The sequence below is a fragment of the Marmota marmota genome, unplaced genomic scaffold (assembly GCF_001458135.2).
Source record: "Marmota marmota marmota unplaced genomic scaffold, marMar, whole genome shotgun sequence".
Lineage (NCBI taxonomy): Eukaryota > Metazoa > Chordata > Mammalia > Rodentia > Sciuridae > Marmota > Marmota marmota.
The window spans coordinates 20,901,361-20,921,352 of record NW_026000057.1 but is presented as its reverse complement, the minus strand read 5'-3'; the positions used below and the strand labels follow the sequence as shown (position 1 = coordinate 20,921,352).

The window sequence follows — 19,992 nt, the reverse complement described above, 5'->3', positions numbered from 1 at the left end:
CCAGGATCATATGCAATTTGTTGCTGCTGATCCTCATAAGGTCCCTTTCCTAACAACATATCTAGATTTCTCTGAGGATAACCAGCTGCTGCATTTCGCCTAGCCGTCTCCTTGCAAAATTCCTCATTGGCAACCTTCCATAACAGGTATTGTCCTCCATTTAGCACAGCTTTACACATATTAGCCCAATCTGCTGGCGTCATGTTCAAGTTGTTAATGGATTCGACCATGCTTACAGTGAAGGGTGCTTGAGGACCATAGGTTGTTACAGCCTCTTTTAGCTGCTTCACTGTTTTGAAATTTAAAACTTGGTAAAATCGCTGCCCTCCTGCCTCAAATACAGGGCATGTTAATATTTGAGATCTTGTCTCAGGATCCCAACTATCAACTGCGGGGGTTGGGGACCTCCCAGCATATGGAGGTGGCCTTGTTAGTTGGACACTTACGTCCTCTGGTGATAGAAAGGTGTTAGTAGCAGTCTCCTGTTGTAACTTTCCCCCTGATGGCTTTTTCTGTTTTACACTTTCTTTCTCTGTCTGACTAGCTTGAGAGGCCTTCTCTTTTACTTGAATCTTTTCCTCTGTCTGACTAACTTGAGAGACCTTCTCTTTTACTTGAATCATTATGTCTTCTTCTTCCTCTACCATTGTCTGAACTGAAGGCTTTGGACTAAGCAAACAAGATATGAACGTCCACAATGGCAATGTGCCAACTGGCAGAGTCCCTGGGCTTTTCTTTTCTATTCTTTTTAAATCTTCACCATGATGGTTCCATTGTGATATATTTAACAACTCCTCCTTAAAAAGCCATGGGCTACATTTTTGTATTGTATCAACGTATGCCCTGATTGTTCTTGATTTTACTGAGATGCCTCCTTCCTCTAACAATTTACTTAACACTCTTTCAGTTTGTTTTTTACTAATTTCTGATCCCGTATTTCTACTATAATACAACCCAACAAGATAACGCCTAACAAAACTGAAACAGAGTGAAACAAAATTGAAACAACACAAAATCATTATAATAGCCTCCGGAAATGTCCATCCGTCCTTTCTCCCTATCTGTTCCTCAGATGTGAGCGGTTTTTCTTCCATCTTACACATCTCCAGGGACAGGCAACTTAAAACAACAGTGAAACAAAATAACAAAAGAAGAATCTTAAAATGGCTACCCATCCTCTTGCCCTGCCCTCAGGGGCGAGCAGTTCACTTACCCTCAGTCGCTCCCCGTGCAAGCCACCAAATGTCGCAGTCTGGCTGGGCACAATCAGGAGCCACTTGTCAAAAGAAACTAACTTTATTTTTAGAACCACACACGCCAAACAAAACAGCCTCTCAGGAGAAACCCTCAGAGCCTCAACTGCCACCACCGGCTTTCCACAAGCCTCTCTCTCCCCCACAAGCTTCTCTCCCCCTCCCACAATCCTCCTGCTCTTGAGGCCGATTGGCTGGGTCACGTGGGCGGAGCCAAAAAAGTCCCCCAATGAGCAGCTCCGTGGTCTGAAAGGGCAGGGAAACAGCCCAATGAGCATCACCGCAGAGGAGCCAATCAGCTAGATGTTGCTGGGGCCGAGGAGCCAATCAGCTAGATGTTGCTGGGGCCGCTGTGAGCCAATCATCAGCCGGCAGCTGGAAGTTTGCTGGCAGCTGGAAGTTTGCTGGGGCCCCTTCGGCTGTGGCTCTCAACACCTTCTTTCTTGTTACTGAGTAATATTCTATTACGTGATAATACCACATTTTATTAATCCATTCACTAGTCAATATATATACCTGGGTTGTTTCAAATTGGGGTTCTTATCAATAATGCTGCTTTGAGCGCTAAGGCTGTAGCTCAGGGGTAGAGCGCTTGCCTAGCAAGTGTGAGGCACTGGGTTCAATCCTCAGCACCACATAAAAATAAATAAAGGCATTCTGTCTATCTATAACTACAAAAATATTTTTTTAAATGCTGCTTTGAACACTTGTATACAGGATGGATATTTGCTTTCATTTCTCTTCTCTTAGGTACCCGAGAGTAGAATTACTTGGTCATGTGGTAATTTACATTTAACATTTTAAGAAACTGTCAAACTATTTTCAAAAGTGGGTGCACCATTTTACCTTTTCATCAGCAATGTTCCAGTTTCTCTGTATCCTCACCAGCATATGATATTGTAGGTCTTTTTTAATTACAGCCATTTTAGTGAATTTTGTTGGTATCTCAGTTTCTTGATTACTAATAATGTTGGACATTTTAAAATTCTTAATTGTGTTATTTGTTCTTATGGAGTTGTAAAAAGTTCTTCATGTTCTAGATACAAGTCTTTTATCAGACACAAACGGGGACATAAGTCCCCAACTTATGATGGTGAAAAAGCTGACCTGCGTTCAGTAGGAGCTGTACTTCAAACTTAGAATTTTGGTCTTTTCCTGGGGTTCGGACCTGCAGTATGATCCTCTCTTGAGATGCTGGGCAGCAGACGAGAGCTACAGCTCCCTGTCAGTCTTGGGATCGTGAGGGGAAATGACTATCCGCCTATGGTGTGCTGCTACTAGTGTTTTTTTGGATACCGCTATTCAGTAATTGTGATAGTCAACACTTTATTATAGGACAGACTTTATGTTAGATGATTTTGGCCAGCCATAGGCTAATGTAAATATTCCAAGAACATTTAAGGTAGGCTAGCTAAGCTGTGGTATTCGGTAGATGAGGTGTATAGAGTTCATTTTCAGCCTATCATATTTCACCTTATGATAGGTTTTCCAGGATGTAAGTCATGAGATGTAATCTCATTGTAAGGACCATTTGTAGATGACCCACTTAATGTGAATATTTACCCTTTCTTCCCAATCAGATCACCCCCTCTGATAGCAAAGCTGGTAGCGCTAATGTCCAATCAGCTTTGGGGGTTGAAAGGGATGGGAGCAAGCCCAGAGTCCAGGCCAGAATGTCACAAATGCCCACTATTCTTAGATAAATGTCATCATTTTTCATGAATAAATGTTTCTTATTTTTTTTTAACCATCAATCAATTTCCAGAGTGGAGAGATGGTGTTTTTGAAAAATTTGTCTAGTTTTCAATAGTTTCTAGGAGAGGATCTGCAGATCTCTTAACCATCACTGGAAGTTAATAGTAATAGGTTTTGACTTAACTTGCTTTTAAAAGGTTTATAATCTAACTTTTTATTGTAACCTGTACATTTTCTTGTTACAACAGTCATGCATATCTGGAGTGTAAAATTTTGGAAATACAAATAATTTAAAGGAAAATATGACTTGATAAGATTCTATAACCCAGAAAAAAAAAACACTTAATATTTTTGTATATGTCCTTCTATTGTTTTTTTTTTTTGACGATCATATAGTAACAAAAACAGATTATGCTCGGTATTAGTTTTCACAGCTATCTCCCATCTATGTGAAGTAACAGTACACAGTGGATATCTCGAGGTGCCATCTGGTACAGTGGGATCCTTGCTCACTGTTCCTTGCCCTTGTCCTCTGTGTGGAGTCCTGGCTAGAGGGAGGACTGCCCCAAAAATGCCACATTGCCCTCAGGAAATGAGAACCACTTCACATCCCACTTCTTTTCTTCTTACCAACATCAGTTTTTCTCCTCATCTACTCCATCCTCCTCTCCCTGCTCCCCCTTCTAAATAAATAAATAAAATAGATGACAAAAGGAATCACAGTATTATTTTCCCCTCTCTTTTACTAGGAACTTCTGTACCCTCTAAGAAAATCCATTTCATCCTTAGAAGTGACTGATACTTCTTTGTACATCCTAAAATCTGTCTCCAGATAACTGCCATTCACTTTCTGGTCCTGTCCTCTGGGCCTTATGGCAACTCTTCTAAAATTTGGAAATGTTTTGATCCCCAGTCTTCTCTTCTGTGTGTAATTGTTCCAGGTCCTCATTCCTTCTCTACATAACATAGTTATGTCTTATTTTATTTTTAAATTTCTGTGCTGGTCCTTCCATCAAAATCTCCCAGCTACTTATCAGTTGGTTAAAGTTTGTTCTGATAGTTTTCTCAGTGAAGGTTCAAATGGATAGTGTTTCCTTAGCTTTTGTATATTCAAATTGTAGCTTTTATAAGTGAAGGACAGCTCAGCTTGGCTATTAAATCTGGCTATTAAATTACTTTCCTTAAAAATCTTCTGAATCTTATTCTGTTGTCTTCTGGTGTTAAATATTGCCACCTATGTGTTTGAGGCTGTTCTTTTTCTTTTTTTCCTTATTAATAATGATACAATTTTGCCTGACTGCTCAAAGGATTCTTTCTTTTTTCTTTTTTTTTGAATTTTTTAAATAGTAGATGGACCCAATATCTTTATTTATTTATTTTTATGTGGTGCTGAGGATCAAACCCAGTGCTTCACACGTATGAGGCAGGTGCTCTACCACTGAGCTACAGCCCCAGCCCAGGATCCTTTCTTCATTGTTATTCCAATAATTTTCTTATAATGCATCTTTTTGTTTGGTTGCCTTTGGGGACTCTAGTGACATATATGAGCTCATTTAGCTGCCTTCTATAGTCTCTCAAATCCTGGTGATGTTTAAAAATGTTTCATTATACCTGCATTTCTCATTTGTCCTCTCTGGCTCTTACTTTGTCAATGTTTCTGTTCTTCCTTGTGCTCTTTATAATTTAGTCTTCAGTTCTGAAATATTTCTGTCTTTTCCTCTTTTAACTCTCCCTGAGTTCTGCCAGTCTCCATTTCACATCTCCCGCTCCTGATCATTCATCTCTTTCTTAAGTTTTTGCATTTGTAGTCTTCCATCATTGTGATTGATTTACTAACTTTTGTTAACATGGTAAAATATCCATAACAAAATTTACTGTTTTAACAGTTTTTCTACAAGTCAGTGGCATTAACTATATTCACAGTGTTAAGCAACATAACTACTATTCATTTCCAGAATCTTTCATCTTCTCAAACATAAGTTCTGTACTGAAAAAGAGTAACTTCCTAAGTTTCTATCTTCCTAAGTTTTTATCCCTGGCAACTATTGTTCTACTTTCTGCCTCTATGAATTTGCCCAACCCAAATGTCTTAGTTAAATGGAATCATAAAATTTTTGTCCCTGGGTCTTCTTTATTTCACCCTGTAGAACGTTTTTCAGGTTCATCCATTCTGTAGTGTCCATCAGAATTTTATTCTTTTATAAGGCCAAATAATATTCCATTTTGTGCATTCAGCAAATTCATTTATCCATTCATTTGCTGATGGGACTTTTGGGTTGTCTCTGCTTTGGGGCTGTTATAAACAATGCTGCTATAAACATTGGGGTCTAAGTATCCATTTAAGTCCCTACTTTTAGGGTGTGTACCCACAAATGGAATTACCACATTACATGATAATTCTCTCTCATTTTTGAGGAATCACTTATTTTCTACAGCATCCGTACCATTTTATATTACCACCAGCATTGTGCAGGGATGACAGTTTTTTCATATCCTAACAACATTTGTTATTTTCTTTCTTTCTAATAATAGCCATCCTGATGGGTATGGAGTGGTGTTCATTGTGGTTTACATTGCTCTAAAACCTGGTGATGCTGAGTATTTTTTCATGTGCTTTTTAGTCATATATATGTCTTTGAAGAAATGTCTATTCAAGACCTTTTCTCACTTTTGAAGTGGATTGGTTTTCTGTTTAATTGTAGGAGGTATTTTTTTTTTCTTTTTTACATATTCTGTATTTTAATCCTTTATGAGAAACATGATTTACAAATATTTTCTCCTATTTTGTGTTTTGTCTTTCCACTGTTGATGGTGCCTTTTGATGCATGTTCTTTAATTTTAATGTACCCCAGTTTATCTTTTTGTTGTCGCCTATACTTTTGGTGTCATATCTTTATTAACTTGCTAATTTTGTATGGTAGATTGTAGTTTTCATATGCTTCTTGACAACATTTTTCTGATGAGTTATGGCAGGCAAATTGTGAAGCATTTAATTTTTTAGTTCATAGAGTACTGTCTCTGAATACAGGCTGGCCATGGTGCTTTTTCCTGTTCATCTTTGAACAAGATGGAGTTTTAGTAGAAGAATTCCTGTGGGGTATAGCAGTGAGGGCCCAAAGCTTAGGGATTCCCCCTGTTCAGCTGTGAAAGAACTGTTTTCTAGAATATCAGGCCACTGTGTGGCCATCTCTCCCTGCCTTTCAGAAGCTAGCTTGGGTCAGGAGAGTTGTCTGCCTCATAAACTTGCACTCCCTGTTAGCTGATTATTTTTCTCATGTCTCTGGATATCTGCCACCTTGTGGTCTTTGTAGGTATTTTGGCAGTTGAACTCTGCTCTCTAAAGTGTATTCTGTTTCTAAGGTAATAAACAGATGTAGGAGCTTTTGAAGATCACCTACTGCTGGTCCTCTCCAGATATCATAATTCTGGTGTGATGTCTGCCTTAAGCTTCCTGTCTCATTTCTACCCTTGGCAGAAACTAATTCTGGTTTACACCTTTTCTGTCTTCTATTATTTTTCTTTATACTCATTAATTTGATTTCAGAGCAGTGATAAAATGCACAAGGTTTTTATTGGAATTATTTTTATTAATTTCTTTTTTGTTGTTGTTTATGATACTGGGAATTGAACCTGAGGGCACTGTACTACTGAGCTACATCTCAAGTTTATTTATTTATTTATTTATTTATTTATTTATTTTGCTGAGGAGCTTAAAAGTTTCTGAGGCTGGCCTGAACTTGTGATCCTTCTGTATCAGTCTCCCTAGTTGGGATTAGAGGTGTGTGCCACCTGTCCTGGCTATTAGTTTCTTGACCATCAATCATATTAAGCATATAGGGAATTTTCCTTTTAATACACTTTTAAAGTATTAGTTGTAGAAATTAATTGAACTTAATTGAAAAATGAGATATAAGGTGATCCAAGCTATTTTTAAATATATATTTATTTTGATAAAGAAATAAATGGGCTAAGTAGGAAAAAATAAATACAAATGATTTCTTTTTAAATTTTAATTAAACTGAGTTTTTTTTGGTGAATGTTTAAGGATTATTGGATCTTAATTTTTTAGTTCATAGAGCTCTTTGAGGATATGATTTCTTAAAATATGCACTTTTAGGGACCTCGGATTCCAGCTTACAAGCCATTGTCTAAAATCTGCCATGCACTTAGATAATAAGTGCTATGAAGAGTTTGTGTAAGAGTGACTAGTGAGATGTCCAAGAAATACTTTGAATTTAAAAATAATGAACTAGAGTAGAAAAAACTGATTCACAGAAAGCTTCTGATTTCCCTGACTTAACATTACTTTGAGTAAACAGTTGTGACTTTCTGACAGGCACTGTTGGAATGCTCTCTCATAAGAAACAAACTCACAAATAGGCTCCAGGGTGGGTATGTGACTCTAATACCATCAGGCTGAAAGTTCCTTTGTTCTGTTTTACTGTCCTTGGAGCTTATCTTCTAGCTTCCGGTTTGCTGCACAGTCATAACATGACAATTGCTTGTTATGTTTGTGATCTAAACAGAAAGCAGGGACATGGGGAACAGACTGTGTGGGCCTCCTTTGAAGAAATTTTTCATGACCCCACCAACTTCCATTTACAGCTCATTGACATCTGGCTATCTGTATCTATAAGGATGTGCTGCAAGGGAAGCTGGGTGCAGCTTACAGCACCACCCTCTCCCCACCTTCCCAAAGAAAATCAGCCATTTGTTATTAGAGAGGAGGAAAATACCCATCAGTAGGCAAGGGCAAATTCTGCCACAGTACCCTTTTGAAGAACTGATCACCAAAAAGAAATTCTCAATCAACATTTTCATGCTTGAACCTCTTCTGTTTGCAGACAAGGTAGTTTTGCATATCTTATCTTGTTAAACTTTCATGACACTTTAAGGTGGGGGCAGGGTGTTACGACTGCAGCCTAACAGATGAGGACATGGTCTTGATGTAGATAGAAATGCTTCTAAGGTCAACAGGGTAAATGTGAGAGGGATCTGGCTCCAGTGTTTGTCTTTCCAATGATTCCTGAGTTTCCCTCAGCTACCGAGTCTGGGAGCATGGGTCATCATGCTTTATTGTTGCATTTTCTTCCCTCCAAAGCTGCACACTTGACAAAAGGGGCTGACATTCCCTGTGAGAAAATACAAGATGGTAGCCAACCCAGGATTCACACCTGGTTTCATAATTCAGATCTAGTGGTTTCTCCAGGATGCTATCCCTGTCTAGGGTAATATGATTGCCTATATCTCTGTGTAAGAATAATTCCATAATTGTTATTGTTAATTTCTCAAATGCAACTTGAAAAGACATATTCCTTTCCTTCCTATATGGGCTGTGAAAAAAAAAAATAGTCTTTGTTAACAAGAAACCTCTTTGAAGGGTGTCTATTTTTTCCAAAATTTTATTAATGAAAAAAAGTCATACTTTCATGAAAGTTGAAAAGCTAGTATGATGAAGAAATTGTTTATTGCCCACTTAGATCTAAAAATTAGTATTCTATTTATGCTCATTCTGTCTTTGTGTATATGCTTGTGTATGTACATGTAAATGCATGCATAGTCATTTGGTGTTTAAAATGTTTTAAAGTATTTGGAGACACGATAACACTGTACTCCTATTTCAAGCATGGACCTCATAAGAACAAGAAATGCTATAGCTGGAGTACATCATGTTATTATACCCAAGACATTTACATGCTTCCTTCTAATATCCAGCACATGCCAGATTTACCTGGTTATCCCAGTAAGACAGTTGTCTAGTTTTGTTTTAATTGGTAGAACTTTATTATTTTGAGCAGTGTCAGGTTTGCAGAAAAATGAGCAAAACATATAGTTTTCACATAACCCTTCCTCTCTGCTTCCCGGTTTCTCCTATTATTAACATCTTATATGGAGAGGGGTATTTGATATAAGTGATGTACCAATATTGGTAAGTTATTATTTACTAGATTCCATACTTTATATTAGGGTTCACTTTTTGTGTTGTTCATTCTGTGGGTTTGAATGTAACCCCTTGGTCCTTGAACCAATCTAGATTTCTGGAACAAGATTTCTCAGGTTCAGCTTATGCTTTCCTTTCACTCCTTTTATTAGATGGTGGGTGCTTTTTATTCTATAGGGTCCTTGTTAGATTGATTAGCTCTAGCTCTTGTCCCAAAGAGTCTTGAGACTTGTAGTTCTGAATTTAACTAGCAGTATAATCTGATTATCCTTCCTAGTACCTTAAATTCATGGTATTTAAATTCATGGAGGATTGCCTCAAGGAATTCAAGGACATTGAGTTCAGTAGTTTAAAATTGAATTCTGCATTAAAATCTGGGATTCCATAGTGCATTATGGTTAAGAGCTCAAGCCCAAGGGCCCAAGGACCTGGGGTTATACCCTAGCACTACAACTTACTGTTCATGTAACAAGAAAGTTTCTTTTCCTTTGTACCTCAGTTTTTTGTTTTTTTGATTTTTAATTTTTAAATCACAATGGAAATACTAAGTGTTTTAGCTGCTGTGACTAAAGGAACCAACTAGAACAATTGCAGGGGAGGAAAAAGTTTATTTGAGGGCTCACAGTTTCAAAGGTCTTAGTCCATAGGAGGCCAGCTTCCATTCCTCGGGGCCCAAGATGAGGCAGGACACCATGGCGGAAAAGTGTGGCAGAGGAAAGCAGCTTACATGGTGATCAGGAAGCAGATTATGTCCACTTACCAGATACAAATATATGCCCAAAGACATGCCCCAATTCCCACCTTCTCCAGCCACACCCCACCACTTCGGTTACCACTCAGTTTATCCCTGTCAGGAGACTAAAGCACTGATTGGGTTAAGACTCCGTTACAACCTAGTCATTTCTCCTCTGAACCTTCTTGCATTGTCTCACATCTGAGCTTTTGGGGGGACACGTCACATCCAAACCATAAAAGTAAGAGTACCTGCTAATAGGTGATTTTGAGAACTTAGAGGCATTAATTTTAAAGAGATCTGTAACAAAATCAATATTCAAGAGATGATAATTATTATAAAAACTGAAGACTTCTGAAACTTGTCCTATTTACTGTGTCTTGTCTCTATTTAGGTTCTAATGTTGGAAATAGCAATATTGCTTGTATACATATCTTACTTTGTGTTAAGAAAACCAAGAGTTCTAATAACACACCCTGACCACATTTTGGGGAATAACAGCACCTTCACAGAACAGCTTGGTGGGGTGACTCTCAAAATGCACAGTGGCACATACCTGTAATCCCAGCCACTTGGGAGACTGAAGTGTGATGATCACTTGAGCCCAGGAATTTGAGGCTAGCCTGGGCAACCCATGCCAAATGGATAGATATACAAACTGAGAAACATTTTAAAAAATCTTTTTTTTTTTTTTTTTTTTTTTTTGCTGTGAGAGCATGAATGTTGCTGTTTATTTCTAGGACGTGCACCGGTCTTCACAACGTGCATCCTTGGTTGTCACCGTTTCGTATATGGAGGCAACATCAAGAATGTGCCCCTCAGCTCAGCTTGCATGACTGTGACTCCTGATTGTACCACATAGTTGATATCACCTGGAGCACATTCTGGAGTACTTTCAGCGAAGTGGGGATCACTAAAGTATCTCTCTTCCTAATGTTTCTTTACTAAGATTTATTGAGTAAAGCCACCCCAAGTATCTGGAGCTATGACTGTCGTACACAGTAAACGCTCCATGAAAAGATAACTTCACCACGCTGATTTTCTTTTATGTTTCTAAGACTCCCACTTTCTTTTTGCTCTGATTTTTATCTTCTCAGATATTATTATTATGCTTATCAATTAGTGGTGTGTATGTTGTTACAGAATAGATCTGGCTAACTTAATCTCCAAGACACTCTACTGGCAAGTTATGGAGCAGCGCCCCAAGTGGCTGGACAGCAAAAGTGTCAGACAGGTCTGCTAAAGCTCAGCCCCCGTGATGCAGGCAGCAAGTTATCAACTGTCTTGTATCATTTTTCAGTCTGTACAACAAGCCACTCACACTTCAGTAGCCTGCAGGAGAAAAGCCTGTCCACCTGGTGGGGCTTCAGAGGACAGTCCTTGCTAGAGGCAGGGTGGTCATTTTGAGAGGTCACCCCACCAAGCTGTTCTGTGAAGGTGCTGTTATTCCCCAAAATGTGGTCAGGGTGTGTTATTAGAACTAAAGACAAAAGGGGAGTAGGTAGCCCTGAAACAACAAAATATTTGCTTTTGTCCTAGAATGTGCATTTTGTTAGCTTTATCTTAAATGTTTTTTGAACAAAAATAAATGAAGGCATAAATAAACAAGGCCACTGGAACTTCATTATGAAAAAGAATACTGGTATAAGCTCTGGGCCTGAGACCTAGCCCTTTGTACTGAGTTCACCGCAAGTTTTTGGATTCTGGTTTCTTTTTTCGCAAGGTGATAACATCAGCACTAAATGACACCTAAGGATCATCTAACAGTAGAATCCTAAGGTGTCCTGTCTTTTATATATGGCAATGTCTGTTGCTTTTATACACACATGCACATACACACCCAACTGAGTCCTGTCTTCAAACTCAAATGATAAATGGGAATTTATATACAAACAAAGTATAAACAGTTAAGGTAGTTTCCAAATGCCTCATTTAGTGCTGTGGTTTTTGGTTCAGTTTCTGTTAAGGCGAGGCAGGGACGTCGTGTATCTGAAGGGAAACTGAAACTCCTGCAGCCCAGGCAGTAAACGCCCACAGTTCGTGCTTTCACCACTGATATTGTCTCTGTAAGAAGACAGAGTAAAAGTGAGGCCGCATTTGTGTAATTTAACCTCAGCTCAGTTTTGCTTTGTTTTTTCCCCCTCCTCCTCTTTGCAGTTCTTGGGTTGGAACTGAGGGCCTTGCACATTACTAGGCAGTTGTTCTACCACTGTACACCCTCAGCCCCAGCAGCTGTTTTTGATGCTATGCTTGAGTCTGCTTTCAAAGTTACATTATTACTGGTTATTTTTTTTTTTTGGCTGTTTTCTCACGAGATAGACCTGGTTGAACTTTCCTGTGTATTCAATTTAAAAAGATTGTTATGTTTATAAAACTACAAGAAAAAAATGATTAGCTATTACAAATTTGGCCAAATTAATAAAATTATCATTTCCTAGTGGATATCGGTGGTTCTTGCCAATACTACTCTATCATAGCTAAAACTATGACATATCTACAATATTAACTGATACTAATTCTATATGGTAAACTCATCCTTGCTGAATTTTTACTAGGGAGATTTAGTTTTCAAAAGGGACCCATTAAAAGATGCTACGATGTCAATGAGAACTGGTCTGATTCTGTAGATTTTAAAATTCAAAATCAAATTGAAATTTTAAGGATCCTACTCAAATACAAATTGTAGAAATAACTTGTGATTAATCATCCTGTGTCACATGTGGCATTTATATTGTTACTGTAATTATACACAAAGTACAGTATAACATTAATACAAACTTAAGAAAAGAAACATGGATCTAGAATAATGTGAAACATTTACTGGACTTTTACCAAATTACTTAACTTTCTATTCTTTCTTCAGCTCTATAGATAGTCATCATTAACCTATAATCATTCAATAATGTTTATATTTTGGTTAGTGGCTATATTTATTCTCTGAAAGCTAGTTTTCCCCAGTTCTTCTACCTCTGTCCCCAAATGAAATTGTTCTCATTTTGCCATCTGCTTCTTCAGTACTTGGATATACTTATATGTACATAACATTTAAAAGCATAGCATTCCCCCAAAATATTCCTCTTCCTTGAGATGTAATTTCTTTTAAAGGAAGAGACAAACTTGTATGAATTTTTTTCATCAGGGTAATAACTTTGCACAGTTGAATATAAGTTACATTTTTTTATTTGTAACATAAAGTTTGTCAAAAAATTATAAATTGTGGGGCTGGGGATGTGGCTCAAGCGGTAGCACGTTCGCCTGGCATGCGTGCGGCCCAGGTTCGATCCTCAGCACCACATACAAACAAAGATGTTGTGTCCGCCGAGAACTAAAAAATGAATATTAAAAAAAATTACAAATTGTGCCACCCTAAAATATTGCTGTTTTGAAGCTCTGGCATTTTGTACCTCAGTGAGAAATGAATTGATTTAATGAGATGAAAAATTACTAAGTGAACATAATGATTACAGATCTAATCAGATCAGAGAAGTAAAATGTCCATTCCACATTTATATTTATTTTTATACTTGAAATTAAAGCTACTTTATAAGGACATATAGATAAATTTTCATCTTTAGATACATCTCACTATCTCAGGATCTTCAGGGGCAGGGGTGTTAGTTATCCTACAAATGTTTTATCCTCCTGTTAACCAGGTACTTCTGAGTCACACCCTGTGGTTACTATAGGAATATATCTTGGATACTGCCATGTATTGCTTCCTCTCTTAGCTACGCTTAAGTTGTGGCTTTAGGTGTTTCATTATTTTTCATTCCTTTTAACCATTAGATCAGTGTGCACCAATTCGTAACACTGAGCAACATAGGAGAGATGTTGGAGACTTGATTTAAGTGAAGACCACGACTACTCATCTCCAGATACTTGTGTTTTAATCCCATGTTTCGGTTGTAACCATGCAACCTCCTGTGGTCACTATGTCTGACTGCTCTTTTTTCTTTTGCTCTTTTAAGCAAAGTAAAGCAGCAGTTCGGCTGAAAGAAGATATGAAAAAGATAGTGGCAGTGCCACTGAGTGAAGAGAAGAATCCTACCTGTAAGAAGTTATTTGGAGTCAGTCTCCAGGAGCTCCAGCGGCAGGGGCTCATGGAGAACGGCGTTCCCACTGTAGTGTGGAGCCTTGTGGAGTATTTGACGCTACACGGTGAGTCGAATCATGCGCTAGTTCTGTTTGTCTTCTGTTCCTTGCTTTAAGGTGGTGTTTCTGTATGAACTATTTAATAATCAATGATCAGAATGTCCTTTGAAACACTTTCATTAGGGTAGCAAATTACTTTACAGAATACTTGGATGTTACCAGCTGGGCGAGGTGGTGTACGCCTGTAATTCCAGCCTGTAATCATCTTTTTTGCAGTGATGGAACTGAGCGGCTTGGGAGGCTGAGGCTGCAGAATCACAAGTTCAAAGCCAGCCTCAGCCACTTAGTGAAGTCCTAAGCAACCCAGAGACCCGGTCTCTAAATAAAATATTTTTTAAAAGGGGGGGAGGTGGTGGTGCTGGGGATGTTGCTCAGTGGCTAAGCACCCCTGGGTTCAACCCCTGTACAAGGGGGTGGGGGGGAGTGGATGTTACCAGACTAAGGTTGTAGCTCAGTGGCACAGTGCTTGCTTACCATGTGGGTTGAATCACTAGTACCTCCCCCACACAAGTTGGGGCGGGGGCATTATTCCTTAACATGATTTTGACAATACTGATTCAGTTAACCACAGAGCAATCACTTCAACTATTGGGGTTTTTAGTTTGAGATGTTTCCTAGTTTTAAGTAATTAAAAAATACTTAAAGTAATTTCTAACACTAATAGTTCTCTTGATTTATTAAATTCCAGCTGATAGGCAATAATTTTTAAGATAATCAAGCACTTTTGGAGTCTCTATCCACAGTGGTCAATCTGAACTTATTGGACATCTTGACTCTTCATGTACTCAGGAGAGATACCAAAAAAGAACGAATACTGTTGGGAGGGTCATTTATTTTTGAAGTGACCAAATTAAGGCATGTAAAACATTAGCACATTGGATGGTAAAAAGATAATTTATATCTCTCAGGGTTTTTTATTGTGGTGGTGGTGCTGAAGTTAAAACCCAGGGCCTCAAGCATGCTAGGCAAGGGCTCTCCCACTCAGCTAGACCCTCAGCACATCTCTGAGTTATTGCTAGCTCTATGGCCCACAGATTTTTTGATATTTTTATTTAAAGCAAGCCTCAAACCTAGATACTTTGAGAGATTGATTCCGTATTCCCTATATCTGTACTTTTTGAACTCAGACTATGTGAGGTGAGAACTCTAAACCACATAGTAATATCAATAAACTTTAACAGATTTAGGAAGGAAATAGGCTGAGGGAAGAGTTGGGAATTTTTTGTCATCTCTGTACTGAAACGAGCATAGATTCATTGTGGAGTAGAATATAAAATTTGTAGGGATTTTAAAATGTAAAGCTTGAGGCTTCAAAGTAATTGGCGACCTTATACAGTTTTCTTCAGGCCCCCTAGCTTCCCGTGATGGAAGTTCATTCCCCCTGCTGATAAGAGTCCTTCTGTTGAAAGTGAGTGAAAAGCGCTCCCCAGGCATAAGTACCAACTTCTCACAGGGACTACATAGGAACATATGTTCATTCCTCACAAGGTCAGGTGTTTGTGTTCATTGAAAAAATAGCCATCTGCTCTGGTTACCAGGTATATAGACGACAAAATGATGTTTAGTTCTGAAAAAATAAGGAGATAACTTTCACAAGGTAATAACAGAACTAGACTTGTTATTACCTTGTAAAAGTTATCTCCTTATTTTTGAAGAAGAATAAGCTTCAGAAGGGCCAGATTCTCAGAAAACAACGGCAGACTTATTCGAATGCTTCTGCAAGGACATGAGAATTTGACCTACAAAATCTTGAAGCCAAGTGTCAGGACAGCTTTGACAGGACTCATTTACAAACTCAGTGTTGAGTGAAGTTGCATCCCACTGATTCTGATACAAATGAAACTCTGGATAATTCATTTAATCTGTTATGGGGTTGTTCACTATTCATTTGGATGCCCAAATGTGACTAACTAAAAATTGTTTTAGGTACTGTGAATCAAACCCAGAACTTCCTGTGTGCTAAGCAAGCACACTACCACAAAGTAACATCCCCAACCCTAAAATAATATTTTGATTTTTGCATAATCAATATTCTTTTCACCTTGATTGAATGTATCATTTAAAATTATTTTTCATTTTTCATTTTTAAAATATTATATTCACAAACAACCTTGGATTAAAAATATGTGAAAATAAAATTGTGTCTCTACTGAACATGTACAAAATTTTTTCTTGTAATTGTTCCCCAATCAATACAGTATAACAGCTAATTACACATCATTTACATCATATTAGGTATTATAAGTAATCTAGAGATGATTTAAAATATACAGAAGCATGTGTGTAGGTTATATGTAAATACTACACCATTTTATATAAGCATGCATCTATAGTTTTGATATCCATAGGGGTCCTGAAACCAATAACCCATAAATACCAAGGGACGACTATATGCATGATTTTGCATAGTCATTAAACTCAGGTGATTCAAAATATAGAGTATATTGTAAAAAGACCCTTCAGATCCTGTCTCCTGACCTTCATTTCCTCTCCTCATAATAATGTTACTACATTAGCTTCTGGGAACTTCTTAAAATGATATTTCATGCATATTTAAGCATTTTATCTTGGACACACATATAGCATGATACTCACACTTTTTATTTATTTACTTTTTTTTGGTACCAGGGATTGAACCAGGGGTGCTTAATCACTGAACCACATCCCCAGCCTTTTTTTATTTTTTATTTTGAGACAGGTTCTCACTAAGTTGACTAAGAGCCTTGCTATGTTGCTGAGGCTGAACTTGTGACCCTCCTGCTTTAGCTTCCTGAACTGCTGGGATTACAGGTGTGCACCACCACACCCAACAAACTCACATATTTAAAAAAAAAATCATTTAGCAGTTTATTTTGGAGATTATTTAATATTGTATAAAGAGCTTTACTCATTTTTAATTCATTTCCCCTGCACATTGTTTCACTATATGTACATATCATTTTTTTACACAGTTTCATACAGATGGGCATTGACTTGTTTACAGTCTTTTGTTGTTTATAAACAATGATTCCATGATTAACCTTCAACATGTGTCATTTCAAGTACATATATCAATAGACTTATTTCCCAGAAATGGACTACTGGATTGAAGGATATGTGCATTTGTTATCAATTTGATGGGAGGTGAACCCAGTTCACATTCATACCATCAATGTATGAGAACTTTGGCAAAATTTGAATTAGTGATTGCTATTCATTTATCCCTCCTTATCATACTCTTAGTTATACTTTAACAGAGTATTATAGAATATGCTTTAGTTTGCATTTAAGTAAGCTTAAGGTTTTAGTAGCTTAAATCAGTCATTCTTAATCAAGGACATGAAGTAGAATCACTAGTTGTGTCTTTCAAAATGCACATGCATTGGCAACACCCATATTTACTGACTCGGAATCTTGACTAGTCAAGCTGGGTTATAGCTGGCACCTACATTTTGAAAGACTGAAGAGTTAATTACAATGGAGACAACCAGAAGCCTTTTCTTATATTTGAAACTATCATAATAACAAACCAGAGAGCCTGTGTAAGTTTGAAGGGTACTATGGAGCTTGAGGGTAAAACACTCCAGATTGTTTTATTTAATTATTTTGTAACTGTTTTCAAGTCAGCAATATATATTGTTTACCTGCAATACAGTAGGCAGTCTTCAAGTATAGGTATACAGGGGTGATATAGGTCATGTAATTTAATCATAGGTATATATTTTAGTAATTTATTGTTTCATGTAAATGAAGACAATTAACAAGTTGACATGAGGGAAGATTCTTACTAAGGTATTTTAGAGCAGAAATAGTTTATTATAGCCTATGTCAAAGCCATTAAACAGACTTTGGACTTTATTTATTTTGGGGGGTACTGGGGATTGAACTCAGGAGCACTCAACTACTGAGCCATATCCTCAGCCCTATTTTGTGTATTTTATTTAGAGACAGGGCCTCACTGAGTTGCTTAGTGCCTCACCGTTGCTGAGGCTGATTTGAACTTCCTATCATCCTGCCTTAGCCTCCCAAGCTGCTGGGATTACAGGCGTAAGCCACCTTTATTACAGCCTATGGACTTTGGACTTTTTCTTTTTAAAAACCACATGTAATTTATAAGGAATACCATCTTTAAACTATTTTAAAACAACTAATGTTGCAGGCAGTGTGTGTGGTTTTCCTCTCTGGTGTGGAAAAATTGTTATACTGTTTCAAATACTGCAGTATTCTCCAGTCACCACCAGGTGTCAGAATGAGCTTTCATATTGTCATGATTTCCTGGCCAAAATGTGCCATTAAGCAAATTCTATTTTCTGGAGTAGTGATATATTCATACCATTATAAATGTTTCAGTTGTGTAAAATCCTCTAAAATAAAATATAACAGGACCTCTGAAATATATGGGACTGACTCTACTTCACAAAACCATCTAAATATCTCCTTTTTCTAAACATTTCCATTATAGTCATAAAGTCCTAAAATTTTAAAATAGGAAAATCTAAAAATTATGTAGTCTGGTAATCCTCATATAGTATTGCATTTATTATATACCCTATAGGGGTTTTTGAAAACTCTCTGGATTCTGTTTCCCAAAACGGGATATGTCAATGTCCAAGGGAAACTTCCTTGCTTGAAAATCACTAAATATCATTTGTTTGGGGCAGGAGATGTTCCTGAGGATAGAGTGATGTGTGGAAACAGGATAGAGGCAGAAAAAAAAATTATATGGCTCAGAAGCACTAACAGCAATAACTTCCATTTGGACTTATCTCTCTGCCAGAATGGTCTAGTGGGATCAGGAGCCTTGAAGACCACAGACAGTCCTTGGAGCTGGGTAGTTATTTTGGAATTGCTGGAAGTATTTTTATTTGCAGGAAGGTTTCTTTTAAAACAACAAAAAACAAACCTCATTGGAATACAAAGCCTAAAGTCAAAGCTAGAAAAATGCAAAACCAGATCCAAAGGTCATTTGCTGGGCCAAAACAACAGAAAGCAAAGTTAGGCTTAGGAGCTGAGTGAATATGGGAGAAGTAAGACACAAGTATAGATTTCTAGCAACTGGGCTTTGACTGGAATGGGACACCGCTTTATTGGGTGTTAGCTGCTTGGTCTTGGAATGTTTCTGTGCACCTTTGTAGTATAGAGGAAACAGACCTTAGAGGCTTTGAAAGACTATACTGAAATATTTTCATAGTGCCTGATATTCTGCAGAACCTAGAAGAATGGAATATCCTATTATTATATGTCATTGCATAACAAATTACCTCAAAACATAGATTAAAACAATAATGTTATCTCACAATTTCTGTGGGTCAAGAATACAGTCAGGGTTAAGTAAGCTGTGTCGTCTGTCTCAAGGTCCCTTACAAGGCTCTGAGGATGGTGTTTGTCAAGGCCATAGTCATATCAGGAACCAACGGGAATATTCCCTTCCAGACTCATTCATAAGGTTGTTGGCAAGATTCAGTTACCAGTGGGCTGTTGACCGGAGGGTCTCCAGTACTGGTTGTTGGACAGAGCACACCCTTAGTTCCTTGCCTGTGACCTTTTCACAGGGTAGCAAATTAAAAAGCAGCAGCTTCATCAGTGAGCAAGCCAGTGGTGGGGGAGGACAAGCAAGGTGTATTGCCACAGCCTTTTATAACCTAATCTCAGATGCTGTATTCTGTTGTTAGAAGCTGGATACTAAGTCCAGCCCATACTCAGGTGGAGGGGATTACATTTGGGTGTGTTACCAAGAGGTATGGGGATTCTGCAGACTATTTTAGAAGCTGGCCACCTACCACACATACTGATTAGTAGGTCTTCTGATTAGATGGTGCTCAGGCCACACTGGTTGTCTTGCTATGTTGTCCAGGCTGACAGCAAAGTCCTGGGCTCAAGCAGTCCTCTTAACTTAGCTTCCCAATAAGCTGGGACTAACACACACACACACACACACACACACACACACAACCTGTCTAAATAAATTAGTAGATACAATATCTGCCTATCTTTATAGGTTATATTTTGGTAATTTAATACATATATACAGTGTTTAGTAATAAATCAGGGTAGTATTTCCATCTCCATGAATCATTTTCATATGCTGGGAATTTTGTGCTCTTCTAGTCATTTTGAAATTTACCATAGCTTTAACCAATAGTTACTGTACTGTGCTAAGAGAAACCAGAACTAATTCTTTCTGACTGTTTTTGGTGCCCCTTGTTTAGCTTCTTTCTATTCCCCCTCACCCCCTTCAC

General features: G+C 37.8%; 1 protein-coding gene across 7 annotated transcripts in view; it reads left to right on the top strand.

Annotated features, from left to right (window-relative positions):
* Fam13a (family with sequence similarity 13 member A) overlaps window positions 1–19,992 on the top strand; it is a 346,389-nt gene that overhangs the window by 44,068 nt on the left and 282,329 nt on the right. For 6 of the 7 annotated variants that reach the window (XM_048813609.1, XM_048813610.1, XM_048813608.1 and 3 more), the window contains exon 2: window positions 13,591–13,780. In XM_048813609.1, the coding sequence (XP_048669566.1) occupies window positions 13,624–13,780 (157 nt within the window). In that variant the 5' untranslated portion in view covers window positions 13,591–13,623. Of the gene's footprint in view, window positions 1–7,536; window positions 7,798–13,590; window positions 13,781–19,992 lie in introns of those variants that run through there. The other variant, XM_048813606.1, reaches the window with a different exon arrangement.